Raw genomic sequence first — 12,266 nt, 5'->3', positions numbered from 1 at the left:
AATTATGGGCATGAATAAGGAGTTGGTCCCCACTTTGCTGCTATAACAGCCTCCACTCTTCTGGGAAGGCTTTCCAGTATATGTTGGAACATTGCTACGAGGACTTGCTTACATTCAGCCACAAGAGCATTAGTGAGGTCGGGCACGGATGTCTGGCAATTAGACCTGGCTCGCAGTCGGAGTTCCAATTCATCCCAAAGTTGTTCGATGGGGTTGAAGTCAGGGCTCTGTGCAGGCCAGTCAAGTTCTTCCATACCGATCTCGACAAACCTTTTATGTATTTAGCTCACTTTGTACATGGGGGCATTGTCATGCTGAAACAGGAAAGGGCCTTCCCCAAACTGTTGCCACAAAGTTGGAAGCATAGAATCGTCTAGAATGTCATTGTATGCTGTAGTGTTAAGATTTCCCTTCACTGGAACTAAGGGGCCTAGCCCGATCCATGAAAAACAGGCCCAGACCATTATTCCTCCTCCACCAAACTTTACGGTTGGCACTATGCATTCGGGCAGGTTCATCTGTCAGACTGCCAGGTGGTGAAGTGTGATTCATCACTTCTGACAACGCGTTTCCACTGCTAAAGAGTGGCGGCAAGCTTTACACCACTCCAGCTGATGCTTGGCATTGCACATAGTGATCATAGGCTTGCGTGTGGCAGTTCAGCTATGGAAACCCATTTAATGAAGCTCCCAACGAACAGTTCTTGTGCCAACGATGCTTCCAGAGGCAGTTTGGAACTCGGTAGTGAGAGTTGCAACCGAGGACAGACAATTTTAACGAGCTACTCGCTTCAGCGGTCCCATTCTGTGAGAGTGTGGCATACCACTTTGTGGCTGAACCGTTGTTGCTCCTAGACGTTTCCACCTCACAATAACAGCACTTAGGTAATTGTGGCAGCTCTTGATGGGCAGAAATCTGACGAACTGACTTGTTGGAAAGGTGGCATCCTATGACGGTGCCTCGTTGAAAGTCACTGAGCCCTTCAGTAAGGCCATTTTACTGCCAATGTTTGTCTATGAATTTCATACATTGGTCAACAACGGCTGTGGCTGAAATAACCAAATCCATTCATTTGAAGGGGTATCCATACTTGTGTATATACTGTGTAGTGTATTATGTACATCTGCATGCATAGCATGAAAGTTCTAACAAATATTATGCATCTCTGCTTTGTTTTAATATGTTAAAATGCTACATACAGCATCCTATGTACAAAAGTGGGCATTAAAAAGGGCCATTCATAAAAAATATAAAAAATTGGCAGTTTGGGTCGTTATCTAGCTAGCTAACTAGCTGCTGCGAGGATGTGATGCCATTGGAGGAGTGGGTAAGTGACTTGACTTTTTCCCCTCGTAACGTTTTTCAGTGGCTACAGAGTAGTTAGAGATGCAGGTGTCATTAGGTTAGCTAGCAAGAAATGTGAATTGCTTTGCAAGCTAGCTATGTTGAACTTGAAAGACTGTTATCCACAGTTAGCATATCTCTCAGTTGTCAATCAAATGTATTTGGCATTGATCAAATGGGCGGGTAGGCAGGCACGTTCCCATTCGGTTGTCAAAACATAGGTTGGGACAAGCATGCATTGGCAGGCAAGCTGCAGAAGCACGGGCAGGCTACTTACTATTCCCTATCGTTTCAGTGCATGTCTGATGGCCAACAAGCTTAAAGTTTGAAAGGGTTTATCTAATGTTCCCTCGTTAGAGTTTAGCTTATCTCGCCCTGGCTAGCTCTAGTTGATCTTGTTGTTGTCGATTTGCATAGGCAATTGAGGGAGAGACAGCCTACCTTTTCATGGTTGTTTGATCAATTGGACTGAAGTTCCCAAATGTAAGAGGACTCCCGTGGTGTTTACATTTTAGCAGAAATACATTCAAGTGGCTTTTGTAAAATGCGTTCTAATGGTCTAAAGTCGCGCTGTTGCTATTGCCTGTAAACACCCAGTCCAGTTCAAAGTGAATGATGGCAAATGGCTTATTTGCATATAGGCCTACTGTAGCTCTGGTTGGCTATGGTGCACTGGTCTGCGCAGACTCCGGTCCTGGACAAGACAGATGTTTTTATTATTTCTTGCAGTGTCTATTTATTATTCAAACGCATGGCCGTTTTCCCACTGTATACTGCTATAGAATGTTCACATTCCCAAACATTCTATGAATTTACGAAAATGACCATATGTAAGTGCTCGTTCTTCCTGTGGGTGTATATGACTTTAATACAATTTCATGTTGCTAAAACTAATTTATTCCTCCCATGATCAATATTTATGGATATTGTCAGGGTGCTATTGTCCTCTTGACTTGACTCAGTTCAGGAAATGGGTCAATGTCTAGTATGCTCTATTGTATGCTGTTTATGTACACTACCTTGACTCAGTTCAGGAAATGGGTCAGTGTCTAGTATGCTCTATGTATGCTGTTTATGTACACTACCTTGACTCAGTTCAGGAAATGGGTCAGTGTCTAGTATGCTCTATTGTATGCTGTTTATGTACACCACCGTTCAAAAGTTTGGGGTCACATAGAAATGTCCTTGTTTTCCATGAAAACATACATGAAATGAGTTGCAAAATGAATACGAAATATATTCAAGACGTTGACAAGGTTATAAATAATGATTTTTAATTGAAATAATTATTGTGTCCCTCAAACTTTGCTTTCGTCAAAGAATCCTCCATTTGCAGCAATTACAGCCTTGCAGACCTTTGTTATTCTAGTTGTCAATTTGTTGAGATAATCTCAAGATTTCACCCCATGCTTCCTGAAGCACCTCCTACAAGTTGGATTGGCTTGATGGGCACTTCTTACGTACCATAGGGTCAAGCTGCTCCCACAACAGCTCAATGGGGTTGAGATCTGGTGACTGTGCCGGCCACTCCATTATAGACAGAATACCAGCTGACTGCTTCTTCCCTAAATAGTTCCTGCATAGTCTGGAGCTGTGCTTTGGGTCATTGTCCTGTTGTAGGAGGAAATTGGATCCAACTACCACAGGGTATGGCATGATGTTGCCTTCCTTCTTCAAGATCCCTTTTACCCTGTACAAATCTCCCACTTTTACCACCCCCAGACCATCACATTGCCTCCACCATGCTTGACAGATGGCGTCAAGCACTCCTACAACATTTTTTCTGCATCTCACGAAAGATCTTCCTTGTGATCCGAACACCTCAAACTTGTATTGTCCATAACACTTTTTTCCAATCTTCCTCTGTCCAGTGTCTGTTCTTTTGTCCATCTTAATCTTTTATTTTATTGGCCAGGCTGAGATATGGCTTTTTTTTCAACTCTGCCTAGAAGGCCAGCATCCCAGAACCTCTTCACTGTTGACGTTGAGACTGATGTTTTGCTGGCACTATTTAATGAAGCTGCCAGTTGACGACACTAATGTACTTGTCCTCTTGCTCAGTTGTGCACCGGGGCATCACACTCCTCTGTCTATTCTGGTTAGAGCCAATTTGCGCTGTTCTGTGACGGGAGTACAACACAGCGTTGTACGAGATCTTCAGTTTCTTGGCAATTTCTCGTGTGTAATAGCCTTCATTTCTCAGAACAAGAATAGCCTGATGAGTTTCAGAAGAAACCTTTGTTTCTGGCCATTTTGAGCCTGTAATCGAACCTACAAATGCTGACGCTCCAGATACTCAACTAATCTAAAGAAGGCCAGTTTTATTGATTCTTTAATCAGGACAACAGATTTCTGCTGTGCTAACATAATTATAAAAAGGTTTTCTAGTGATCAATTAGCCTTTAAAAATGATAAACTTTGATTAGCACAACGTACCGTTGGAACACAGGAGTGATGGTTGCTGATAATGGGCCTCTGTACGCCTACGTAGATATTCCATTTAAAAAATCTGCCATTTCCAGCTACAATAGTCATTTACGACATTAAACATGTCTACACTGTATTTCTGATCAATTTGATGTTATTTTAATGGACAAAAAATGTCATTTTCTTTCAAAAACATTTCTAAGTGACCACAAACATTTGAACGGTAGCGTATGTTCTGTGTATTTATTTATAGGGCATAATGCACATGAATCAACATCAATATTACAATAATGCAACAACCATGTAAATGTGCTGGGGTTTAGCCAAAAGATCATTTGCACCCGTAGTCCCAAGGCATCTAAGGACAATTACACAACCACAATACAAATACTCACTAAAACAATACACCATACCAATAATATATAATTCAAACAAAAACAACAACACTATCATCAACTGTCGTTTTACATAGAGGAACCACAGATAACTCATGTGTACAGGTTTGGATAGATTTTAGCCATGCTTTCAATTCAAATTTAAACCTAACTTTGGATAATCCAAACATAACAACCTTCTTCAGATGTTTCTTAAATGTCAAGTCCGAGTCCAAAATTACACCAAGATACCTGAAGTTAGACACAACTTTCAGATGATCCCCCATTAATAACATGAACAGCTGGTTGGGAAGAATCAACGGATTTCTTACAGAAGTACATACAAACAGTCTTGTCGATATTTAGATGCAGGCAAGAATTAGTCATCCATTTAGAAACATGTACCATAGCATCAGTTAACTTGTTAACAACCAATTGTCTATTTTTTTTGTGTACATACAGAACCGCATCGTCTGCATACTGCATGTTAACTTGTGGGCAAGCAAGTGGGAGATCATTTATATAGATGGTAAACAGAAGAGGGCCTAATATTGACCCTTGTGGGACCCCAATTTTATAGTAAAGAGAGTCTGACTGAGTGTCCCCCAAACAAACAGTGACCTATGTTTGTCATAAAGGAAAACATCCAACTAATGACTTCAGTGGACACATTAAGGGAGGATAGTTTGGATAGTTGAACCTTATGATTCACAGTATCAAATACCTTTTTAAGATCCAAAAAGACTGCACCGACTTCACCAATGGTTAGATCTGAATCCAAATGGCATTTTATGTATGGAGTTGCCCTCAATGTGGTGATCAGTCAGATGATCAGCCACTTTCAGCTACTTTTGATAGCACTGTAAGAATGCTTATATGTCAGTAAATTTCCACCAGTGTTGGGTCACCAGATTTAAAACACATATCACTGCAGCAGACTTCCAAGCATTGGGGAAGAACCCATATTTGACCAGACAGATTAACTAGATGTACAGTTGAAGTCGGAAGTTTTACATACACTTAGGTTGGAGTCATTAAAACTCGTTTTACAACCACTCCACAAATTTCTTGTTAACAAACTATAGTTTTGGCAAGTCAGTTAGGACATCTACTTTGTGCATGACACAAGTCATTTTTCCAACAATTGTTTACAGACAGATTATTTCACTTCTAACTCACTGTATCACAATTCCAGTGGGTCAAAAGTTTACATATACTATGTTGACTGTGCCTTTAAACAGCTTGGAAAATTCCAGAAAATGATGTCATGGCTTTAGAAGCTTCTGATAGGCTAATTGACATAATTTGAGTCAATTGGAGGTTTACCTGTGGATGTATTTCAAGGCTTACCTTCAAACGCAGTGCCTCTTTGCTTGACATCATGGGAAAATCTAAAGAAATCAGCCAAGACCTCAGATAAAAAATTGTAGACCTCCACAAGTCTGGATCATCCTTGGAAGCAATTTCCAAATGCCTGAAGGTACCCCGTTCATCTGTACAAACAATTGTACGCAAGTATAAACACCATGGGACCACGCAGCCGTCAGACCGCTCAGGATGGAGACTCGTTCTGTCTCCTAGAGATGAACGTACTTTGCTGCGAAAAGTGCAAATCAATCCGAGAACAACAGCAAAAGACCTTGTGAAGATGCTGGAGGAAACAGGTACAAAAGTATCTATATCCACAGTAAAACGAGTCCCATATCGACATAACCTGAAAGGACCCTCAGCAAGGAAGATGCCACTGCTCCAAAACCACCATTAAAAAAAGCCAGACTACGGTTAGCAACTGCACATGGGGACAAAGATTGTACTTTTTGGAGAAATGTCCTCTGGTCTGATGAAACAAAAATAGAACTGTTTGGCCATAATGACCATTGTTATGTTTGGATGAAAAAGGGTGAGGCTTGCAAGCCCAAGAACACCATCCCAACCGTGAAGCACGGGGGTGGCAGCATCATGTTTTAGGGGTGCTTTGCTGCAGGAAGGACTGGTGCACTTCACAAAATAGATGGCTTCATGAGGCAGGAACTGGTTCTTCCAAATGGACAATGACCCCAAGCATACTTCCAAAGTTGTGGCAACAAAGTCAAGGTATTGGAGTGGCCATCACAAAGCCCTGTACTTAATCCTATAGACAATTTGTGGGCAGAACTGAAAAAGCGTCTGCGAGCAAGGAGGCCAACAAACCTGACTCAGTTACACCTGCTCTGTCAAGAGGAATGGGCCAAAATTCACCCAACTTATTGTGGGAAGCTTGTGGAAGGCTACCCGGTAGCAATGCTACCAAATACTAATTTAGTGTATGTAAACTTCTGACCCACTGGGAATGTGATGAAAGAAATAAAAGCTGAAATAAATCATTCTCTCTACTATTATTCTGACATATCACATTCTTAAAATAAAGTGGTGATCCTAACTGACCTAAGACAGGGAATTTATCCTAGGATTAAATGTCAGGAATTGTGAAAAACTGAGTTTAAATGTATTTGGCTAAGGTGTATGTAAACTTCCGACTTCAACAGTCTCATTCCAGACCTCACAGGCCGTCGGTCGATAAATAAACAAGCAAGCCGTCTGGTGAGTATCAATTGACCTTTGATCCATAAGACATTCATATGGAGTTGGTCTCCCCTTTTTTTATGCTGTCTATGTATTCTCTATGTATGCTTGGCCGAGATAATACATACTGTATGTGAGCATGTTTCTATCTACCATTTTAGATCATTTTGGACTACATCGTGTGGAGCCGTGGTCCAGTGGTAACACTCCTGGTTCTATGCACATATGCAATTTTCTGCCTGAGACTGGGGTTCAATCCATTTGTACTTACTTCTCACTGCGTCTCCACTGTTTCTAATATTTTTGTCAATAAAGCATAACAAAATATGAAAGGAGAGTGACTCTCCTGTCTCCTTTAAAAATTGTAATAAAAATATAATTATGGACCACAAGACTATAGCGATTGCTGTGGCTTCGGCTAATGGAGATGCAAAAAAATAAGAAGGAATTTAGGCTAACATGATTCATTTCAGACTAAAGCAAAATCATAAATACTGATAAGTGATCATGCCTCCCCCAATATAAATTACTGACATACAGGTATGAAAACCCCAGAGAGAATCATGACTTTTGAGTGAACCCTCCTAGCCTCCGAGTATCTGGAGTGAGCCCTCCTAGCCATTCACATATGTTCGCATTGAAAATCGACCATTACCAATGAACGAAAGACTGAAAGAACAGAGGGATATGAGAATGAAAGAAGAAGAAAAGTAGCGCTCACCTTCCCGATGCTCAAGACATCGTCCTTCCCGTGCCAGTCCGGCTCGTAGACTTCATGTAGGGACTCTGTCAGGTTCATGGAAGCCTGTTGCATTGCTAGAAGACACCATCAACATGATAAGAGCTTCAAACAATCCATTGGACCAGGTTCCCAGACACAGATCAAGCCTAGTTCTGGATTTAAGAGAACTTCAAATGAAGATTATCCATTTTGAACGCTCTTGGAATCCAGGATAAGGTTTAAAGCAACCCAATAGCGCTGTACTGTCCTACCAAACAAAAAAAAAATGATGATCAAATCGCTTTGAGCAGATGATGGAGATCAAAGTGCACAATCAGCATCAAAAAGGAAGACTGAACACTGCCATGTTGACCTGGGGCTGTATCCACAAATCATCTCAGAGTATGAGTGCTGATCTACGATCTGTCCATATAATTGTATTCATTATGATTGAAAAGGAAAAACTGATATTAGATCAGCATCATAGTAAACATCATTTTAGTCTGTAAAAATAGAATAGTTGCGCGAAAATATCAGCTTGATTCCCCTTGCAGCAGCTGACTAGTCATAATGAAAAAAAAAAGTTCATTTGTATATTTTACGTTTTAGTCATTTAGCAGACATTCAGTTAATGCATTGAGGTACGACAACCACTTGTGCATTCTCATTTCAATGCCAAACCCACCATTGGTATGCTTGGCCAAAGAGCTCTAGTTTCATGTCCTCCAATAAATGTTAACACCTGGAGTTTGCTAAACAGCACTGACACTTGGATTGGAACCAGTGCTTTAGTCATATGACATGAAGATTGAGCACTTTGGCCATGCATACCAACGGTGGGTTTGGCGTTGAAATGAGAATGCATGAGCAAAAAAAAAAAAACATACCTACTGTAAAACATGGTGATAGACCTTGATGTTATGAGGCTATTTTGCTTTGCCTGGTCCTGGGGAACTTGTTAAGGTTAATGACATCATTAACTTTACCCAGTACCAGGACATTTTAGCCAAAAACCTGGTTGCCTCTGCCAGGTAGGCTGAAACTTGGCCGCAGTGGATCTTCCAGTAAGACGACAATGTCCCCAAGCACACATCAAAATCCACAAAGAAAAGGCTAATTGGCCACAAAAAAATCAACATTTTGCAATGGCCACCTCAGTCTACGGACTTGAAACCCATTGCAAACCTATGGTTTGAATTGAATAGGGCAGTCCAAATGCACAGACGAAGGATATACAAGGATCTGGAAGGATTCTGTATGGAAGAATGGTCTAAGACCCCACCCCCCCTCACAATGTGTTCTTCAACTCATAAAATATTTTAGAAAAATATTAACCAAAAGGTTATTATAGTCTTGTGTTTTCATATTTGTTTTTTTTTATTTCTATTAGTTTTCAGATTTTTGTTTAGTTTCATTTAGTTTTCTGATCCACATTACTAGTTTTTATTTACTTTCAGTTTTATAAAAACCTTTCTATTTCATTTTGATATTATTTAGTTTTAGTGTTTGAGACAGAAAGTTGACCATGCTTGGGAGGCTAGGAGCCATTTAAGTGTTGCATATTTTTTGTGCTTTTGGTGGTCACTTTCTGCCAGTGTGGGGCAGTAACGCAGGTTTAAAGGTAGACTCAGTGAGATGACGTACCGTAGATGCACAAAGTATACAGTTGTAGTGGGTAGACAACCAGGAGCGTTCTCCACTCTTTTGGTCCCGTAGCTACCACGTGGTAGCAGCGTGCTCATACGCAGACACTCCGTGTGAGAGCAAAGTTTAGCCTTATGCTCATCTCAATGGGCGCGTTCCAGCAGATCAATTTTGTCAAGTCGCCACCTCCTTTCAAAGTGTGTTGCATTCTGGGGATAGATTTTTTTCCTAACTTGCGCCTACATGTCAACTGCATGAACTTTACAAAAATCGTGTGATCAAAGGTCAGGAAGTTGACTGCAGTTGACTGCATTTGCTCTTCACCAACTTCATTCTGCAGCTATTTCCTACATTGTGTACAAATGGTGTTATTCAATGCGTTTCAATGGGCTATAGCAGTAAAGGCCAATTGCAATGTTTAAAATGATTGTGTATATACACTACCGTTCAAAACTTTAGAGTCACTTAGAAATGTCCTTGTTTTTGAAAGAAAAGCAAATAAAATAACATCAAATTGATCAGAAATACAGTGTAGACATTGTTAATGTTGTAAATTACTATTGTAGCTGGAATATCTACATAGCAAAACACCAGTCTCAACGTCAACAGCGAAGAGGCGACTCCGGGATGCTGACATTCTAGGCAGAGTTCCTCTGTCCAGTGTCTGTGTTCTTTTGCCCGTCTTAATCTTTCCTTTTTATATGGCTTTTTCTTAGCAACTCTGCCTAGAAGGCCAGCATCCCGGAGTCACCTCTTCACTGTTGACGTTGAGACTGGTGTTTTGCGGGTACTATTTAATGAAGCTGCCAGTTGACAACTGGTGAGGCGTCTGTTTCTCAAACTAGACACTAATGTACTTGTCCTCTTGCTCAGTTGTGCACCGGGGCCTCCCACTCCTCTTTCTATTCTGGTTGTAGCCAGTTTGCGCTGTTCTGTGAAGGGAGTAGTACACAGCGTTGTACGAGATCTTCAGTTTCTTGGCAATTTCTCGCATGGAATAGCCTTCATTTCTCAGAACATGAATAGCCTGACGAGTTTCAGGAGAAAGTACTTTGTTTCTGGCCATTTTGAGCCTGTAATCGAACCCACAAATGCTGATGGTCCAGATACTCAACTAGTCTAAAGAAGGCCAGTTTTATTGCTTCTTTAACCAAAACAGCAGTTTCTGCTGTGCTAACATAATTGCAAAAAAGTTTTCTAATGATCAATTAGCCTTTTAAAATGATAAACGTGGATTAGCTAACACAATGTGCCATTGGAGCACATGAGTGATGGTTGCTCATAATGGGCCTCTGTACATCTATGTAGATACTCCATAAAAAAATCTGCAGTTTCCAGCTACAATAGTCATTTAAACATTAACAATGTATTTCTGATCAATTTGATGTTATTTTAATGGACATAAAATGGACATTTCTAAGTGACCCCAAACTTTTGAACAATAGTGTATATTTTTTTATATATTTAATAATTCCATATGTTAGCTTAGTAGATATTGTGATCTAAGGGCTTAGACCTACAGAAGTTAGGGTGTTTTTACGAGACTCTCGAGAAATGTGACCAATGACATGACAGTGGATATATACAAATAAATGTGACATTTACACAACAACAACAAAAAAGCTTGAAAACCCCATTGGAAAATACACCCCCCCACCCCCCAGAAAACGAAGACTGAACATAATTATTTCATTTTGGAGTCAAATATAATCGTTTCAGTATATATACATTATTTTATATCAGTTTACTAAATAGTTGTTTGTTGTTGTTTTAGTTTCTAATAATAATCTTGAGACGAACAACCACCGATATAAACAAAAACTTCTGACATTTTTAGAACTGTATTGCTAGCATTTTAATGTAGGGCTATAGGGAAGGCTGGTCATGTGGGGATGTTCCTATTGAAACATATATATATATATATTTACGTTGCTAACTTGTTTAATTAGCTTAGTAAAGATTATAACTCAGTCAGATCAAGAATATAAGCATTCTGAACTTTGATCAATGCTGGGAGCAATATTAAGATGTTGACCTGTAATTTATTATCTTTATTGTGTAGAAAATAGATCTTTTTTTTAATAATATATATTTTTTTATAATTAGAAAAAGAATACCAAGGTCTGGACGTCGGTGTCCTCATGTTGACCCCTACCTTTTAGAGAGAAAAGGTATTACATGTTCAACAAAATCTCTTTCTCTGAGCAATTGTATTACTCTAAAATAATATCATTTTCCCATTTATTGGAGCAGACAATATAGCTCAGTTTTTGAATTATGTAATACAGTCATTTTTGCTCATCTTTATCAAAGGTGTCAATCATTTTGGGCCCCACTGTAGGTAAATAGGTTACTGTTCATGAAAGTACATGTGAGCATCATACACAATATGGCAATGTGAGGGCTTTCGGTCTTAATACTTTGTTTTTCTGTTGATCACACAATTTGACATGTGCAGACATAAATCACAGATCTTTCAGAAGTGAAAATAAAACCATCTTCCAAATTAAAGCAGTTGCTATTCATGTTTACTTTCCACTGTAGGTGTTTAGATATATAAGTCTTGTGGGAGGGCACATATGTTCAAAGGACTAGACGATTGCCATGCTCTAGCGTGTGCGTATGTGTTTGTTTGTGTGTGCGAGTGTGCACATGTATGGTGCATTCGGAAAGTATTCAGACGCCTTGACTTTTTCCAAATGTTGTTACGTTACAGCCTTATTCTAAAATGGATGAAATTGGTTTTTTCCCCTCATCGATCTACACACAATACCCCGTAATGACAAAGCAAAAAAAGGTTTTTAGACATTTTAGCAAATGTATTCAACATTTTTAAAATGATATCACATTTACATAAGTAAATGTCTTCTTGGGTATGATGCTACAAGCTTGGCACACTTGTATTTGGGGAGTTACTCCCATTCTTCTCTACAGATCTTCTCAAGCTCTGCCAGGTTGGATCGGGAGCGTAGCTGCACTGCTACTTTCAGGTCTCTCCGGACATGTTCGATCGGGTTCAAGTCCGGGCTCTGGCTTGGCCACTCAAGGATATTCAGAGACTTGTCTCGAAGCCATTCCTGGGTTGTCTTGGCTGTGTGCTTAGGGTCGTTGTCCTGTTGGAAGGAGAATCTTCGCCCCCAGTCTGAGGTCCTGAGAGCTCTGGAGCAGGTTTTCATCAAGGATCTCTCTGTACT

General features: G+C 40.0%; 1 protein-coding gene across 14 annotated transcripts in view; it reads right to left on the bottom strand.

Moving 5' to 3' along the window:
• The window catches only part of amph (amphiphysin), a 131,944-nt gene that overhangs the window by 75,978 nt on the left and 43,700 nt on the right, over positions 1–12,266 (bottom strand). For all 14 annotated transcript variants that reach the window (XM_031810759.1, XM_031810751.1, XM_020467690.2 and 11 more), the window contains exon 4: positions 7,429–7,523. In XM_031810759.1, the coding sequence (XP_031666619.1) occupies positions 7,429–7,523 (95 nt within the window). The remainder of the gene's footprint in view (positions 1–7,428; positions 7,524–12,266) is intronic.

This window comes from Oncorhynchus kisutch, linkage group LG30 (assembly GCF_002021735.2).
Source record: "Oncorhynchus kisutch isolate 150728-3 linkage group LG30, Okis_V2, whole genome shotgun sequence".
NCBI classification, from domain to species: Eukaryota; Metazoa; Chordata; class Actinopteri; order Salmoniformes; family Salmonidae; genus Oncorhynchus; species Oncorhynchus kisutch.
Note: the sequence above shows the minus strand (reverse complement) of the source record. Positions and strands in the feature narration are given on the sequence as shown.